The sequence below is a fragment of the Coregonus clupeaformis genome, chromosome 12, assembly GCF_020615455.1.
Source record: "Coregonus clupeaformis isolate EN_2021a chromosome 12, ASM2061545v1, whole genome shotgun sequence".
In the NCBI taxonomy this organism is placed as follows: Eukaryota; Metazoa; Chordata; class Actinopteri; order Salmoniformes; family Salmonidae; genus Coregonus; species Coregonus clupeaformis.
In genome coordinates, this window is record NC_059203.1 from 11345231 (window position 1) to 11364166 (window position 18936).

Consider the following 18936-nt stretch of genomic DNA (forward strand, 5'->3'; position numbering starts at 1 on the left):
ATTATTTCATATATTTTGCATGTGATGAGGCCACATAAAGGGCCAGAGATAATTACAGACACCTGTGAACATATGAAGTACCCAAAAGGGCCACTAGATGTCTTGTGATAGATTACATACAATCCTTGAATAATACAGAAATTCTGGTAATTTACTGGTAAACTTTGAAGGTTTCCAGTAATATACCATCCCTTTGCAACTCTAGTAACAATAACCCTTTTTCTTCACGCAATGGCCCAAATACACCTTAATGTTGCCACAATTAATCATGGTGCTGTCAGAAGGTGAGAGAGAGAGTGAAAAAGCGAGAGAGAGAGAGTAGGGGTGGAGAAAGAGAGAGAGACACAGAGAGAGTGCGTGAAAGAGAGAGTGAGAGAGTGAAAGAGAAAGAGGCTTAATCATCTCTCATTATTAGCTGTCATTATCCTTCATCTTTTCAATCAATGGTTACTTGTGCTCTGAGGATGCTGTAATGGATGTCACAAGATAACTATTACTACTATGTGAATGGCTTGTTAAAAGTATCTAAAACGGAAGATGATGCACTTTCTACAGTACCTAGTGACAACAACAACACGCTTGTTGCTTGTATAATACACTAAAAGCAGACAAATTAAGCTTTCTGGTGAATAACTGGTGAAAGAAAGGAATGCACAGCCAGTGCACAGCTCTTTGTATACAGCCATTGATTACGCTTACATGTTACATTTTGCCTCAACCAGTGATGTAGTGGTACAAAAATATGTGGGTAAAATGATCGCTGGTTGCAGTGAAAAAATAAATGAATTTTCTGCAAATTGTGGGTAAACTGTTTACTTGTGTTTACCCTCCACTACACCACTGGCCTCAACCTAAGAAACTCCTGCCTAGAAACAAATGATTGCTGATTACATAAGCTGCAACATGAAAGGATGTAGGCTAACCAAAACACTGCTGACCTGTTAAATGCTTTGATAAAGGTTTAGGAAAGCATCTAAGACTGGGCTTGCAAAGATATGACATAGAAAATAGAGCTGACAACAGCTAGTTTTGTAATAAGCTGCCAGGCAATAGCACTGACAAAGAGCAAATTAGTGTCATCAAAAGGCAGAAAGGCATTTGAAGTTGCAGTCACAAAACCCAGGCCAATTCAGTACACTCTCAGAAAAAAAGGTTTAGATTTGTTCTTAAAGGGGAACAACTGCGTGTCACTGGGGTTGTATCCTGTAAGGTTATCCTTTGTACCTTTAGTTATAGGAACATAATTGTACCCCAGTTCATACCTCAGATAGTTCAATTTTTACATATAGTCCACAGGTACAAAAGTGTGCCTTTATAGGGAACCACCACAGTGACAAAGCCATATCCCACTGGGCACAGACGTCAATTCAACATCTATTCCACATTGGTTCAACATGAGATGGAAAGAACGCTGATTCAACCAACGTGTGCCCAGTGGGATGTTCCTAGTAAGTGGCAAAATGTACCTCTACCATAGACCACTTAAACAGGTACAACATAAAAATAACTAACTGCCACGCCCCCACTAATTCATGCCTCCAATTGAGTTTCCCAGTGTGCCTTGCCTTTGAGAGAATTGTAGATTTACCACCCATGACTGTATTTGTTAGTGACAGAAACATGGTTGTTGAATTCATTCATTTTCAGGCACATCAGGCCTGCAAGTAGGGTTGCAAAATTCTGGTAACTTTCCCAAGATTCCCAGATTTTCAAGAAATCCTGATTGAAGGATTTCCTCCTTATTCCATTTCCAGGAATCTTCCAAATGGGATTTCTGGAAAACCTGGGAAATTTGAGAAAGTTAGCAAAATTTTGCAACCCTACCTGCAAGTTACGTTATACTGGCGTGCAAAGCGATGTGTAATTCCTGTTGGAATCCAGCCAGAATTAGGATATCCAATGGTTGGAATTTCTGAATTCTGGCAGGGTGATTAACTCTCCACAGAGGCATTGCAACTTATTCTGGAGTCAACACAATTATCCTCCACTACTTACAATCATAGCTTAGCCATGTTACAAACACAGACACATTATTCATACAGTACTTCAATCACAGTTGCTTTGACTGAAATTGTTACATTTCCTTGGAGATGACTCTCCTCGTCAACCAGTTTCCTCCTCATAACTCTAAACTGCCCACTCCAACCTCTCAATCTTCATCCAGAAAAACTTAACTTAACATTAATGTTATATGCCTCCTCTTAATGCTTGAACCTCTAAGTGCTTTTGTATTGAGTCCCTGATCTATGCTTGGGCTGGCATAGTGATGATTTCTTTTTAAAGAGATGGGATTACATAATACTCAGTATAAAGTGGCAGGTTTCTTGTCTAATTTCCCACAGCCTAACAGTTAAACAACATTTCAAAGGTTAGTTAAAGAATCTGTAGAATGATATTTAGATCTGAAGGGTCAAAATGACCTCAGTAGGTTTTAAGGGGATCTGTTAGGGCATAAAGTGCATTAACAAGCCCAATCAAACCACTCTCTGTGAATAATCGAATAGCCTTCTATAATGATTAGCATATTTGCTACAGAGCTACAAAGGAGAGCAGGAAGGGCAAATAATGGCCACCCATAGTCAGCATTTACCCACTATACTACCTTCTATATGTATTTAGACAGAAGATTACAGTCTGACCAAATCCGTAGAAGCATCAGTGATTTGATGAGTCATCACCATCCCTCAAACCAAGTTTCTAACCGATTGCGTGAGTTGATTCTATGCATTACCAGGGCTACTCAGGGAGTCTAATGAACAGAGTACAGGCATATTTGGAGATATGGCCTTTCAGATCTATCTAATTTCCTCCAACAAGGTTGGTAGAGAAGTCCAGCAGTGCAGGACTGTAATGACTTAAAAACAGCTGTGGGATCCTTATACCAGAGTGCCAGGAAGGCCATGGAATGCACTCATGGGGCTTTATATAACCGGTCAGTCAGTACCTGAGAGACGGAAATCATGTTCACCTTGTATTCACCTCTCACTGGGTTCATAATTGCGGGAGATAAGCTGTGAGATGGATCTGGAATACATTATGATACACCCGTGGACCATGATTAATGGACCAGTAGGGATGAACAGTGAGTGGCGTCACTCAAGCAGTGTCCATAGGCTCATAGGCTAGAAGACAGAGGAGCATGTGGCTTCAGCTATCTCTACTACCTTGTCTGCCATCTCAAAAAGTTGAGGGAATAGCATTGGGGGCCATTATGGTGTCTAATGGCAATTCCTGGTACAATCATTATTAATGAGTCACTTTGTGATAAGATTAATGATCTTAACTCGGTCTACACGTGTGTCTCTGGTTGATATTTTTTCAAATAGTCTCTATAATGATTACATTATTACATTTGTACTAATTATGATTCACAAGTCAAACTCTTCCATAGAAAATAATCTCTTCAAACATCCCCTTCTATAACTACTTTTCCTCATACTGTATGCTTCAACCATGACTGAGGTCATGGCTCAATGCAGTGGGGTACACATGACTGGAACCTTTCAGAATGATTGTTTACAGTGAATTGGCTCCAAATCATATGTGTGTCTGGCCCTATATATACTGCACTGTATAGCATGTTCAAGTGCCTAAATGTGTGACTCACCGAAGGTGCAGGTTTGCCTCCCTTTGCAGTGCACAGCAGAGTGAAGTTCTGGGCCTGGTACCGGCTGAATGGAGTTGGGCAGTTCTCTGCCGAAACTGAGATGTTGATTGGAGGTGCTGTGGAAAGAGAAAAGGACAGGTTAGGCAACAACACATGACAGCTATTACACAGGTGGACAAAAAATGACAAATTATACTGCTATTATAACTCTAAACTCATTATCCTTGACACTGTGCTCAGGATCGTTTGTGTCATAAAGCAAGGCTGTTGGCTAGGGTCCTATGCTGTGTTCAGGATCCCTTGGGTTTCATGTTGGTCCGATGGGGCTGGTTAAAGATGTGGAGCAGTGCTCATGCATATCATACAGTATCTGCAGTCTATTGTCTGGCTCTCTTAGGGGAAACCAACAAGCTTGTCACTGCAAAAGGAAAACATGTGAGCACGACTTCACAGCAGAGAAGAGCAGTGGGAGTTAAGCTGAGGAAAAAGGAAATAGACCCCCACATCAAATTAGATGCTTAACATGCGATACATGTTACAGTACACTGGTGCTGGTTTTTTGAAAGCAAGTTCCTAAGATATCAACCCCTCACTGAATGCGTAAATCAATAACAAACCAATCAAGGCTGATATAGAATTGGATGACCAGGAGTGTGAAAAGGGGTTGAGTTGAATAAATGGATGAATGGAACACTATGGAAATTCAAATGGCTGTCACAGTGACAACATCAGTTGAGGAGGATGAAAGACAGAAAAAAGTCTAAGACATCTGCATTTCCTTGCTACTCTGAATGTTTCATGCTTTCCCAGTTGCTGCATCCTCGTGGGTGGCATTCGATATTCCGCCGCTATATTATCACATGAAACACTTTCTGTGAATTTCCCTTCACACCCGGTGTAGAGGAAGCAGAATGCGGCAGTAGCACGGTTCTGGTCCATTTGGCTTCTCTGAGCCTTCATAGGAAAGAGAAACAGTGTGTGAAACCAGGGGAGGGGGTTAAAAGAGAGCCCAGTGGAAGTTCCACCATGAATCTCTCAATTGATAAGATCCCACATCAGCGGTGCTGGCCTGGGAATAGAGCCGTTTCATGTGTCACTTTTACGTCTAAATCCATTTGGGGGTTTCAAGCAGAGATGCCAAAGCGATTAATTGATTAAAACGAAGGGGGAAAAAGTCTGCTGGCCTGAGTGCCTTTTGTTTCCACATCTCTTAATTGCTTATTGATGCAGGACGTATGGCTGGAAATTAACCTTAGAAAACTCCATTAGCTGTCTAACAGAGGCCGGGCTCAAACAGGAGCATGATTAGCTGTTAGAGGCATCACAGGTATAGACGGCCAGGGCTCACAGGAGAGTCTTACATTAAATGTATAGTAGCCTTACATTTATCTAATCAGTTCTAACTTTTTTTTTTTTACCTCTTCTGCATTTCACAATTCCTTTTCATCTTCATTCCATTTCCAGATTGAAACTGGAATTCTCTACTGCATGGTAGAATATCTACTGCATGTAAAAACACTTGATGTGGTAAGCGCAAAAGCCATAGCAGCTAAGTTTGCTAGACACATGCGAACAGTGACCAACTCATTTCGTACTAAAAAACAATAGCCCCTTGTTGTGTAAGAAATCCAGGGCAAAGGAATCCTTTACACTTTGAAGAGGATGTCAATGTCTTTAACAGCTGAGTTTTGTCCAAAAAAAATTGAAAAACATGAGCACAAATGGAGATAGACCATGCAGAGAGACCAGGATTCAATGATGTTAAATACAAATAATATTAAAAATGTCTGCTTATTCTCTGTACATGTAAAGCTTCACATTCTAGTGCTATGCAGTGACACGTGCTGCTTAACTTTGTGGCTGTGCATCCTGACTGCTACAGCCTCAGTAGCAATCTTTATCTCTGCATTACATACAAAGACAAAGCGTGTTTGAGAGGACGTTTGAGAGAAGGCCTGGGAGGAGAATCAAAAGGACAAAGGCTCTCAAGTCCAGGATATTAATCTTATCAACCACTACATTTGAAAGTGTGTATGGTAAAACTCTGCTCTGAATTTATTGGCTACGACAAGGTCAGAGCCTTCAAAGATACAGCCCCTTCTCCTACATCTATCAACTCTAAAGAAATATAACATTAAAGTGGAAAACAATTTATTTTCCCTTCTCAGTCAACTCTACGGAACGGTTTATACTACTAACAGTCCAAGCCCCCCTCTCCCTCCTCCCTCTTTCTCTACACACACTCAAGCACCATTACCCTGATGTCAAAAAAAAAAAAACTGCAAATGGGATTGGAGAGTGTGTGGAGCAGGACCACGTTTAACAAAGCTCCCTGGGGACTGCTCTCCCAGGCCTGATAATTAAGGGATTTAGTGCTCTGTAGACAGTGTGCGAACAAGGCATACTCCCAACATCCCCTTTTACTCAGCGTGCAGGTCTGAAGTCCACATCTCCAGGGTTTGGGGGAGAAAGGACAAAAGGAGAAGGTCACCTAGGTCATTCTTGGCTCCTTTTCACTGAAAGTAATTCAGTGATAACTATTTAATGGAATTGTACTTTTTTAATCATGTGCTCAGTGGTCCCAAAGTGATCAGTCCAAATGTATGCATGGCCTCTCGTTTGTTTCAGTCTCCCAAGAGATTGTTGGATTGATCAAAATCACAGACAAATTACCTTCTGGACTCAATAATATCCATAACAGCTCTCTGTCATTGATGGTGATAATCTACTTATCAGAGTATAGGGCGTTCTGCCTCCAAGTTGCAGCCCTAAAATGGTATCATTATATAATTAAACATGATGATCTATGGTACATACTGAATTTTGAGTGGATAATTTTGTCTCCACATAATAATAATAATATGCCATTTAGCAGACACTTTTATCCAAAGCGACTTACAGTCATGTGTGCATACATTTTTACGTATGGGTGGTCCCGGGGATCGAACCCACTACCCTGGCGTTACAAGCGCCATGCTCTACCAATTGAGCTACAGCATATTGTCCAAAGTGTCCATATTATCTAATTTGAGTAACATATCCATATAAGTGGCAATTGGTGCTAAAATGTAACTTTTGTATGAAGTTATTATTGAGGAGTTGGAATCATACATTCTTTTTTAATTCCTATGAATATTTAATTTGGATACGTGCACATTACTCAGGCTTACTAATAAATCATGCATTTGTAACCATAGATTTGTGTATATAATCAAATATAGCTGTGTGCTTATCCAGAAATGAATATGCAACAGTAATTTCAGAGACAAATGTATTACTCCTAAATTGTTACTCTTTTCAAGAATTCAGATAAACAGTAATCTCAAGTAAACAATTACATACAACCATTCAGAAATAAACCAATGCCCATTGCAAAGGAAAACCCCCAAATAAAATGCCTATCTAAGTGGTACCACTTTCTGCACAATGTCTTTGAAGAGCACAGATGTGATAGAGGTGGATCTATGAAGGCCACTAGATCCCTCTCTGATCACGTGATTACTTCAGAACCAGTTCCACCTTGTAGCAACAGTAATGGTGAACAATGTGCAGGTGCCCACAAATTAAATCATATCAAATAAAATGTTTTTTGTCACAAGCCGAATACAACTGGTGTAGACTTTACCGTGAAATTCTTGCTTATGAGCCCTTCCCAACAATGCAGAGTTTAAAAATAAAATAGTAACACAAGAGAAATAAAATAAAATACACAAGAATGGAGCTACTGTATATACAGGGAGTACCAGTACCAGATTAATGTGCAGATGTACATGGTATTTGAGGTAGATATGTACATGAAGACAGGGTAAAGTGACTAGGCATCCGGATAGATAATAAGAGTAAAATAAAGAACAGAGCAGCAGAAGCAACTGATGGGTGTAAAAGTGTGTGTGTGTGTGTGTGTGTGTGTGTGTGTGTGTGTGTGTGTGTGTGTGTGTGTGTGTGTGTGTGTGTGTGTGTGTGTGTGTAATGTGTATGTACACTGAGTATATCAAACATTAGGAACACCTTCCTAATATTGAGTTGTCTCAAGGCTTTAACATATTTGTTTAACCTGTCTCCATCCTCCTCTTCATCTACTCTGATTGAAGTGGATTTAACAAGTGATCATAGCTTTCACCTGGTCAGTCTATGTCGTTGAAAGAGCAGGTGTTCTTAATGTTTTGTATACTCAGTGTATGTGTTTGTGTTGTGTCGGTCTGAGTGTGTGTGTGTGTGTACATAGTGTATGTGAATGTGTGTGGGTTTTGTGTGGGAGTGTCAATGTAGTGTGTGTGAGTGAGTGAGTGAGTGAGTGAGTGAGTGAGTGTGTATATGGTGTGTATATATACAGTTGAAGTCAGAAGTTTACATACACCTTAACCAAATACATTTAAACTCAGTTTTTCACAATTCCTGACATTTAATCCTAGTAAAGATTCCCTGTCTTAGGTCAGTTAGGATCGCCACTTTATTTTAAAATGTAAAATGTCAGAATAATATTAGAGAGAATGATTTATTTCAGCTTTTATTTCTTTCATCACATTCCCAGTGGATCAGAAGTTTACATACACTCAATTAGTATTTGGTAGCATTGCCTTTAAATTGTTTAACTTGGGCCAAACTTTTTGAGTAGCCTTCCACAAGCTTCCCACAATACATTGGGTGAATTTTGGCCCATTCCTCCTGACAGAGCTGGTGTAACTGAGTAAGGTTTGTAGGCCTCCTTGCTCGCACACGCTTTTTCAGTTCTGCCCACAAATGTTCTATAAGAATGAGGTCAGGGCTTTGTGATGGCCACTCCAATACCTTGACTTTGTCGTCCTTAAGCCATTTTGCCACAACTTTGGAAGTATGTTTGGGGTCATTGTCCATTTGGAAGACCCATTTGCGACCAAGCTTTAACTTCCTGACTGATGTCTTGAGATTTTGCTTCAATATATCCACATAATTGTCCTTCCTCATGATGCTATCTATTTTGTGAAGTGCACCAGTCCCTCCTGCAGCAAAGCACCCCCACAGCATGAGGCTGCCACCCCCGTGCTTCACGGTTGGGATGGTGTTCTTCGGCTTGCAAGCACCCCCTTTTTCCTCCAAACATAACGATGGTCATCATGGCCAAACAGTTCTATTTTTGTTTCATCAGACCAGAGGACATTTCTCCAAAAAGTACAATCTTTGTCCCCATGTGCAGTTGCAAACCATAGTCTGGCTTTTTTATGGCAGTTTTGGAGCAGTGGCTTCTTCCTTGCTGAGCGGCTTTTCAGGCTATGTCGATATAGGACTCGTTTTACTGTGGATATAGATACTTTTGTACCGTTTCCTCCAGCATCTTCACAAGGTCCTTTGCTGTTGTTCTGGGATTGATTTGCACTTTTCGCACCAAAGTACGTTCATATCTAGGAGACAGAACGCGTCTCCTTCCTGAGCGGTATGATGGCTGCGTGGTCCCATGGTGTTTATAATTGCGAACTTTTGTTTGTACAGATGAACGCGGTACCTTCAGGCGTTTGGAAATTGCTCCCAAGGATGAACCAGACTTGTGGAGGTTTACAATTTTTTGGCTGATTTCTTTTGATTTTCCCATGATGTCAAGCAAAAAGGCACTGAGTTTGACTCAAATTATGTAAATTAGCCTATCAGAAGCTTCTAAAGCCATTACATCGTTTTATGGAATTGTCCAAGCTGTTTAAAGGCACAGTCAACGTCGTGTATCTTCTGACCCACTGGAATTGTGATACAGTTAATTATAAGTGAAATAATCTGTCTGTAAACAATTGTTGGAAAATTACTTGTGTCGTGCACAAAGCAGATGTCCTAACTGACTTGCCAAAACTATAGTTTATTAACAAGAAATTTGTGGAGTGGTTGAAAAACGAGTTTTAATGACTCCAACCTAAGTGTATGTAAACTTCCGACTTCAACTGTAGTCTAGTGACTATGCATAGGGTCAGTGCAAGATAAAGTAAGTGCAAATAGTTTGGGCACTATTAATTGACTATTTAGCAGTCTGGCTATTTAACAATCTTATGGCTTGGGGGTAGAAGCTGTCTCGGAGCCTGTTGGTCCGAGAGCCAGTGCTACGGTACCATTTGCCGGACGGTAGCAGAGTCAACAGTCTATGGCTTGGTTGGCTGGATTCTTTGGCAATTTTTTGGGTCCTCCTCTGAAGATGTGCTGGGCTGTCCGCACCACCCTCTGTAGCGCTTTGTGGTCAAGGGCGGTGAATTTGCCATACCAAGCGGTGATGCAGCCAGTCAAGATGCTCTCGATGGTGCAGCTGTAGAACCTTTTGAGGATCTAAGGGCCCATGCCAAATCTTTTCAGCCTCCTGAGGGGGAAGAGGCACTGCATCATATGTGGATCTGTTGGGGTGTTATGTGAATTAGAGTGGGTCTAGGGTGTCTGGGATGATGGTGTTGAAGTTTGTCATGACCAGCCTTTCAAAGCACTTTATAACTACAGATGTTAGTGCTACAGAGCGATAGTCATTTAGGCAGGTTACCTTGGAGTGCCGTCCTTGGACGACAAGGAACTTGAAGCTCTCGACCCGCTCCACAACAGTCCTGTCGATGTGGATGGGGGCGTGCTTTCTCTCCTATAGTACACGATCAGCTCCTTGGACTTACTGACAGTGAGGGAGAGGTTGTTGTCCTGGCACCATACTGCTAAGTCTCTGACCTCCTCCCTGTAGGATGACTCATCGCCATCGGTGATCAGGCCTACCATCGTCGTGTCGTCAGCAAACTTGATGATGGTGTTGGAGTCGTGTGTGGCCATGCAGTTATGGGTGAACAGGGAGTACAGGAGGGGACTAAGCACGCAGCCCTGAGGGGCACCCATGTTGAGGAGCCGCTGTGTTGAGGGTAAATGTGACAGAGGTGTTGTTGCCTTCCCTCACCGCCTGGGGCCAGCCCGTCAGGAAGTCCAGGATCCAGTTGCAGAGGGAGGAGTTCAGTCCAAGGGTCCCTAGCTTGCTGATGAGCTTGGAGGGGACTATGGTGTTAAACGCTAAGCTGTAGTCTATGAACAGCATTCTCACATAGTTATTTTCCCTCTTGTCCAGATGGTAGAGGGCAGTGTGAAGTGCAATTGAGATTGCATCATCTGTGGATCTGTTGGGGCGGTATGTGAATTGGAATGGGTCTAGGGTGCCTGGGATGATTGTATTGATGTGTGTCATGACCAGCCTTTCAATGTACTTTATAACTACAGATGTTAGAGCTACAGGGCAATAGTCATTTAGGCAGGTTACCTTGGAGTGCTTGTGAACAGGGATAATGGTGGTCAGCTTGAAACATGTTGGGATAACAGACTGGGACAAGGATAGATTGAAAATGTCTGTGAAGACACTTGCCAGCTGGTCTGCACATGCTTTCAGAACAAGAAGATGGCTCACCGCTCTTCATACTTGGCGACTTCAACCTCCCGACGTCTGCCATCGATTCAGTTATTTCCAACTCTCTCTTTCCCCTCCTTGGCTCTTTTGACCTACCCTTTCCCAGTCCCCTCCCACTCACAAGGCAGGCAATATGCTTGACCTAATCTTTAGATTAGGCTGTTCGCCTACTAATCTCACTGCCTTCCCCCTCCAGGTGTCTGATCATTTGAGATATCTAAAGGTGAACCCTAAAGAGCATGGAGGAGAGGCACTTCATTCCCACTGCACCCTTTCCTCTAAGACCATGCTACTCTATAGAACAAACTGCAATAGGAACATTGAGCTGTTCTTGTAGGTATAAATATAACCACAACATGAAGCCACGGAAAGGAAACAAAGGGAGTGAGAGTGGAGTGAGACAAGCAAAGACAAAGACCACCCACTGGAATGAGAACACCTTAGACCCCAAAAGAAAGGCTGCAACCATTATTCATATTGTAAAATGACACAACGTAACACTTGCATTTGGCATCAGACCCTCCTCTGACACAGAAACAAGCTTAGGCATAATGAAAATAGTAATGTCTCCATACTTTTATGCAGATTTAGGAGATATTAGTCCCTGACTTCCGAGTCAGAGGTCCAGGGAAGGCATTTTGCTGTTGCACATATTCCAATGTCTGAATTGCTCTATAGAAATGTATAAATTCTCACAGCACTGTGTGTGTGTGGGAGATGCTCAGATGATAAGAGCATCACTATAGCAGACAATGAAGCATAGACAGGTGTTAATGTTACAGGGAATTGACCATTGTAACCAACCAACAAACAGCATAAGCTCTTTTCTAATAACTGACACTAGCTCTTCAGATGGGCCTTACAATGCACTTGAGAGCTAAGAAAACTTGTATACAGTAGTTACGCCTCCACAACAACAGTCATTCTCTCAGAGGAAACTAGAGTGGGTCTAAGTGAGACAATGACAGGAGACGACTCTGCCAAACTGCTACAGAGGTTTGAGAAGTCTTGCACTTGGAAGGGATACAATAGAAGGCAGAAGATGGAAGGCAGCCTAAAAAACAAGCTGTCCTCTCTTGGGGGGTGGGGGAGACACGTTGAAATGAGTGCTGGGGAAAGGCTCCAAGACCTAAGCATGCACCTTTGAAATCCCCTTCCCAGGACTAGCAGTACCAGGAGATAAAAGACACTGATATGCTTTCAGAATTTGCATTTACCCCCGCCCCTTTCATTTGCATTTATCATTACTGTGCTGTCAGCTCTTATCGAGTTCTCTCACTGCTAACCAACCAGGAACAAGGAGCAGGAGGGAGGGTATGAGGGGGCTCCTTCAACTCTGGTGACTGTCAGGATGAGGAAGAGAATGACACAAACAGACAAAAGCTTGTGTCACTTTGAACTAATTCCCTAGTTAGGAAGCCTATTAAACAAACCAAAAGCTGTTGAAAATGCAGCAAGTACACCAGTGGCGGTCGGTGCCATTTAAGATGAGGGAGGACACCTCTTTTTATTTTCATGAGCATGGCCTTATTTCTATTACAGCATATTGGATGACAGTCATTCATATTCCATTCACCCAGTTCAATGTAACATCGATAGGTATGGGGTACATGATCCTCAAATTTTCCGTATACCCATCATGAAGTTGCTACAACCTAGCCTATAAATGAAAGTTTGCAAGGTAGGTGCACACAGGTTGAGAGAAGAATTTGAGGTGACAGACAGTGACACATGGACAGACAGTGGACAGACATTCAATGCCGCCTTGCACACTCTTGCCTGCATCTAGCTGATCTAGGGTGTAATCATTAGTCCAACAGTTGCAAGCGAAAGTTTCTATTGGACAAATTCAGGTATGTTTATCCCCGTTTCGTTCCGTTTGCTTCCGTTTAAGAAAAGTTCAATTTCATAGCAGCCGCGTTGTATTTCTTCTCGCATCTATGCGCTCTCCACCTCTCACCTTTTCCCTTCGCTTGTGGACTTCAATGCACAACACATCAGCTATAGGAGATCAGGGGAAAAAACCTTTCCAAGCCAAACCATATCATAACCGCTACACACAGCCTACATTGTTGTCACCATATTAGCTAAAGTAATGTCATACTCAACATAGCTAATAGAAAAAACGCGTTAATACATTTGCTACAATCATGCAGTAACGTTACTGTGTACAGTCAGTCATTAATCAGTTTAGCAGTTACACCGGTGGGCCCCAGTGACAATAAATTAGTAAAACCTGTCACGAACAGAAGAGGACCCAAGAGCGCAAGTTCAAATTCAGAGTTCTTTATTCAAGGTTACAGGCGGGAAGAGGAGTCCCAGGGGTGTCAGGGGTCTTTCAGGGTCCTCCTGTGGGTACCTGTGCTCCGGGGGTCACCAAATGTCCGGGGGTGTCCAGTCCAAGTGCTTAGTGTGTGTGTTCCCCAGTGATGGAGCGGCGTATCGGGCTGAGGGTGGTGAAACGTCTGGGCACGCTCATCTGGTGGTCGGAGACCTGGGGGAACACACACACACAACAGCAATATGAATGGCAGGCAGAAGTACAGATCAGGGCTGGGCAAATATCGTGGTGAGAGACAGAAGGCAGAAACGAGTTACCGGAGGGGCTGAAGATCGGAGAGTAGTCGAGGTCCAGAAGGCAGGTTGGGATAGACGGGGCAGTAGAACAAGGAGGCAGTCAAGAAAGGATCGGTATCACAAACAGGAGTCAGAGCGCAGACAGGCAGGTTACTGGTCCGGGTTTGAAGACGATCTGACAGGGCTTGGCTGAAAACCAGGGCTTGATATACTGGGAGAGGTAGTGGGGAAATGCAGTTCAGCTGGCAGAGTAATTAGAACAGAGTGAGGCAAGGTGAGGATGGTGAGTGGGAAATGCAGTGCAGCTGGCCAGGTAACAAGAGCAGAGCAGGGCAGGTGGAGCTAGTTAGGCTGAGTAGAGAGAGGGAGGTGAGCAGAGTGGAAGATAATTGAATGCAATTAATGTTGCTACCAGGGAGAGAGAGTGCTCATGACAGGACCCCCCTCCAAGGGACGGCCCCAGAAGTCCCAAGAACAACATCATGCCGGGAGGGTGGAGGGGAGCAGGCGGCGGGTCAGAACTCCTCCGAGCGGTCCGAGTGAATCTCCTCATCCTCAGAAGGAGCTGGAGGGTCACGGTCGGGAGACAGGACAGGCACTGAGACAGGAGCAGGGCGGGCCGGACGGCTAGGAACCCCTCTTGGACGGCCCCCTACGGATTGCAGGCTGATCAGGATGTAGTCGGTGGAAGTCAGTGATAAGGGTCCGGTCCACTATCCTCCTGGCCGGGATCCAGGTCCTCTCCTCTGGACCATATCCCTCCCAATCAACGAGGTACTGGAGACCCCTACCCCTTCGCCTAGAGCGGAGCAGCCGCCGGACGGTGAAGACAGGACCGCCATCTACGAGGCGCGGAGGAGGTGGCGCCGGAGCTGCAGGGACCAGGGGACTTTCATGGACCGGCTTGACCTTGGAGACGTGGAAGGTGGGGTGGACCCGCATGGAAGCGGGCAACTGAAGTCGGACCGCCGTTGGACTGATGACTTTCTGCACAGGAAAAGGACCAATGAAGCGAGGGGCCAGCTTTCGTGATACAACCCGCAGCGGCAGATCCCGGGCAGACAGCCAGACCTTCTGACCAACCCGGTAAGTAGGTGCTGGGGTCCTCCGTCGGTTGGCACCGACGGCGTAGCTGGTTCCAGACTTCAGGAGCACAGTGCGAGCCTGGGCCCAAGTGCGGCGGCAGCGGCGGGCATACGCAAGAGCAGACGGACAGGTGGCATCCGCCTCCTGGCTGGCAAACAGTGGAGGTTGATACCCGTAGACACACTGAAAGGGGGGAGAGCCCGGTGGAGGAACTGGTGAGTGAATTATGGGCATATTCCACCCAGAGCAGGTGTTGAGCCCAGGCCCGGGGATTTTGGGAAGCCACACACCTCAGTGCCTTCTCCAGCTCCTGGTTCATGCGTTCAGTCTGGCCGTTTGACTGCGGGTGGAATCCAGACGATAGGCTGGCGGTGGCCCCAAGGAGATGACAGAACTCCTTCCAAAAGGTTGCTGAGAATTGCGGGCCCCGGTCTGACACTATATCCTGGGGTAGGCCATGGATACGAAACACATGTTCCAGGACCACCTGGGAGGTCTCTTTAGCAGAGGGTAGTTTGGGAAGGGGCACGAAGTGGGTCATCTTACTAAAGCGGTCAACAATGGTAAGGATGACTGTGTGTCCGTCAGAGGGCGGAAGGCCCGTAACAAAGTCCAGTGAAACGTGGGACCAGGGCCTCTTGGGTATGAGTAGGGGTTGCAGCAACCCAGCAGGAGGCTGGTTGGGAGTCTTGTTTCGGTTACAAGTGGGACAAGCTCGGATGAATTCTCGGACATCCCGTCTCATCCCCCGCCACCAGAACCGCTGGCGGACCAGATGAAGGGTGCGAGTGATGCCGGGATGACAGGCCAGACGGGATTCGTGCCCCCACTGAATCACAGGTGACCTGAGATTTGCTGGAACAAACAGACGGTTGGGGGGCGCTGGTGCTTGGACCTGGCTGGTCCCGAAGAGCCTCCATGACCTGCTTCTCGATCTCCCAGGTGAGGGCCGCTACGACCAAGTGGCTGGGAAGAATGGGAGCTGTCATGGCGGTGGTCTCGTCCTTCTGAAACATCCGGGAAAGAGCATCAGGTTTGATGTTGCGAGATCCCGGGCGGTAGGAGAGCGTGAAATTGAAGCGCGTAAAGAACAGAGACCACCGCTGTTGACGGGAGTTCAGCCTCCTGGCTGTTTGGATATACTCCAGGTTCTTGTGGTCTGTCCACACTACGAATGGTTCCTTTGACCCCTCTAACCAGTGCCGCCATTCTTCAAGGGCGAGCTTGACAGCCAACAGCTCGCGGTTCCCAATGTCGTAGTTGCATTCGGCAGGGGTTAGCCGACGGGAGTAGAAGGCACAGGGGTGCATCTTGCCATCCTCAGCTGCTCTTTGAGAAAGCACTGCACCCACTCCCACGTCCGAAGCATCTACCTCCACCACAAACTGCCTTGCTGCATCTGGCATCTGGAGGATGGGAGCAGAAGTGAAACATGTCTTGAGGATATTGAAGGCCTTATCAGCAGCTGATGTCCATTGGTACGGTTGTTTAGTGCTGGTTAGCGCCGTGAGGGGTGCAGCCACTGTGCTATAGTTTCTGATGAATCTCCTATAAAAGTTGGCAAAGCCCAGGAACTGTTGCAACTTCTTCCGAGACTCAGGAACTGGCCAGGAAGTGACAGCCGACACCTTCGTGAGATCCATCTGAATGCTGCCCTCGGTCACCACATACCCCAGGAATGAAACGGTCTTGGCATGGAACTCGCACTTCTCTGCCTTCACGAAAAGAGAGTTCTCCAGCAGGCGGCGCAGGACCAACCGGACGTGGTGCGTGTGTTCTGACAGAGTCTTTGAGAATATTAAAATATCGTCAAGGTACACAAATACGAACGTATTTAGCATGTCCCTGAGGATATCATTCACTAGGGCTTGAAAAACTGCTGGGGCATTGGTGAGGCCGAAGGGCATGACGAGATATTCATAGTGGCCGGTTGGTGTGTTGAACGCTGTCTTCCATTCGTCTCCCTCCCTCATCCGCACCAGATGGTAGGCATTGCGAAGGTCCAGCTTAGTGAATACAGTGGCTCCCTGCAGCAGTTCGAAGGCAGACGAAAGTAAGGGCAGTGGGTAGCGATTCTTAACCGTGATGTCGTTCAGACCCCGGTAATCTATGCATGGACGAAGAGAACCGTCCTTCTTGCCGACAAAGAAGAATCCCGCTCCTGCGGGGGAAGACGACGGTCTAATTATCCCGGAGGCAAGAGAGTCATTAATGTAGTCCTCCATGGCCTTTCTTTCCGGGGCTGACAGTGAATACAGACGACCCTTGGGAGGTGCTGTGCCAGGCAGGAGATCAATCGCGCAGTCATAGGGTCTGTGTGGGGGTAGAGATGTCGCCTTGGATTTGTTGAACACCTCTTTCAGGCTGTGGTAACAGGCCGGAACATTGGATATGTCGGAGGTAGCGCTAGATCCTTCCCGGTGAACGGGCAGGGTGGCCCCCCTTAAACAGGTCTGGTGACAACTCCTTCCCCACTCACGGACTGTTCCTGTCTCCCAGTCGATGTGGGGGTTGTGCTGACGGAGCCACGGGTATCCAAGAATGAGTGGTTGGCCAGGTGAGTGTAGGAGGTGAAACTGGATGGACTCCTGGTGGTTTCCTGACAGCAGGATTGTCACAGGGGCGGAGATATGAGTGACAGTGCCAAGATGATGCCCATCCAGGGCTCGTGCAGGAATGGGTTGTGTCAGTTGATGATGGTTCACGCCCAGTTGCTGTGCAAGCTCAGGGTCCATGATGTTTGCTTCGGCTCCGGAATCCACAAGGGCGGCCAATGTATGAGTCTTGTCAGAAAGCTGAAGGCGGAGATGAAGCAGGGTCTTTCGGATGGAGGGAGACTGAAGGCTTGTTGAGCTCACCCGGATCTCCCCTACACCTGGTGAGCTGCGGCTTTTGCCGGACAAGTAGCGACACGGTGATTCTCGCCACCACAGTAGAGGCAAAGGTTGGAGCTTAGACGGCGCCCGACGCTCCTCGGGAGTCAGAGAGGCACGGCCAATCTCCATGGGCTCAGGCTGATTGAGTTGGCTATGGGACTTGACAGGCAGGGGCTGGACAGAAGCGGTATCGACCCGAGTACGGATGGCAGGTTGACTGAGACGGCCCTTCTCCCTCCTCCGGGTCTGTATACGGCGGTCAATGCGAACGGCAAGGTCAATGGCGGCATCAAGCGTTGAGGGCGGGTCATGGGAAACAAGCTCGTCCTTGATATAGTCCGCCAGGCTATGGAGGAAGGCTTGCACCAGTGCCTCTGGGTTAAACGAGCTTTGACTGGCCAGGGTACGAAAGTCAATGGAGAAGTCTGCCACTGTCCGATTGCCCTGACGGATGGTGAGCAGAGCTTGTGACGCTTCGGCTGTTGGCGAGCCTAGGTCAAAGACCTTTAACATCTCCTCCTCAAAGGCACTGAAGGAGGCACAGGCTGGGGTTTGCCGGTCGAATTCCGCCGTTCTCCCACAACCGAGCTCGACCGGTGAGATGTGTGATGACATACCCCACCTTGGCTCCCTCTGTTGAGAAAGTCCTGGGCTGTAGTGCAAACTGGATTCGGCAGCTGCTCAAGAATGGTCTTACTTGCTTCTGGTTGCCATCAAAACGTTCCGGGTTCCCAATCCTTGGTTCAGGAGCGTGGGGATCTGGTGGCAGCACTGCCGGGCCTGCAGCATTGGGACCTCCAGCGGAGGGATGAAGGAGTATCGGTGGTACAGGAACAAAAGGACCAGGGGGGTGCAGGTGGAGTAGCCGGGCTTGAGAGTAGTTGCAGGGCTTGGGCTAGCTGTTGTTGCTGCAGTTGGAACTGTTGTTGCTGCTGGTTGAATAGCTGGAGAAGGGAAGCGATGTCGCCAGCCATCCGATTTATGTCTCCCTCAGAGCGTTCCAGTCGCTGTAGGGCAGTCCTCTCTGGCTCTTCCTCCATCGTGGTCAGGGAGTGCGCTGGGTCCATGATGGTCAGATCGTTCTGTCACGAACAGAAGAGGACCCAAGAGCGCAAGTTCAAATTCAGAGTTCTTTATTCAAGGTTACAGGCGGGAAGAGGAGTCCCAGGGGTGTCAGGGGTCTTTCAGGGTCCTCCTGTGGGTACCTGTGCTCCGGGGGTCACCAAATGTCCGGGGGTGTCCAGTCCAAGTGCTTAGTGTGTGTGTTCCCCAGTGATGGAGCGGCGTATCGGGCTGAGGGTGGTGAAACGTCTGGGCACGCTCATCTGGTGGTCGGAGACCTGGGGGAACACACACACACAACAGCAATATGAATGGCAGGCAGAAGTACAGATCAGGGCTGGGCAAATATC

At 46.4% G+C, this 18936-nt stretch overlaps 1 protein-coding gene across 2 annotated transcripts in view; it reads right to left on the reverse strand.

The window, feature by feature from the left end:
* Nucleotides 1-18936, reverse strand: part of LOC121577722 (immunoglobulin superfamily member 21) — a 294356-nt gene that overhangs the window by 55284 nt on the left and 220136 nt on the right. For both annotated transcript variants that reach the window (XM_041891544.2, XM_041891543.2), the window contains exon 5: nucleotides 3608-3723. In XM_041891544.2, coding sequence (XP_041747478.2) covers nucleotides 3608-3723 — 116 coding nt within the window. The remainder of the gene's footprint in view (nucleotides 1-3607; nucleotides 3724-18936) is intronic.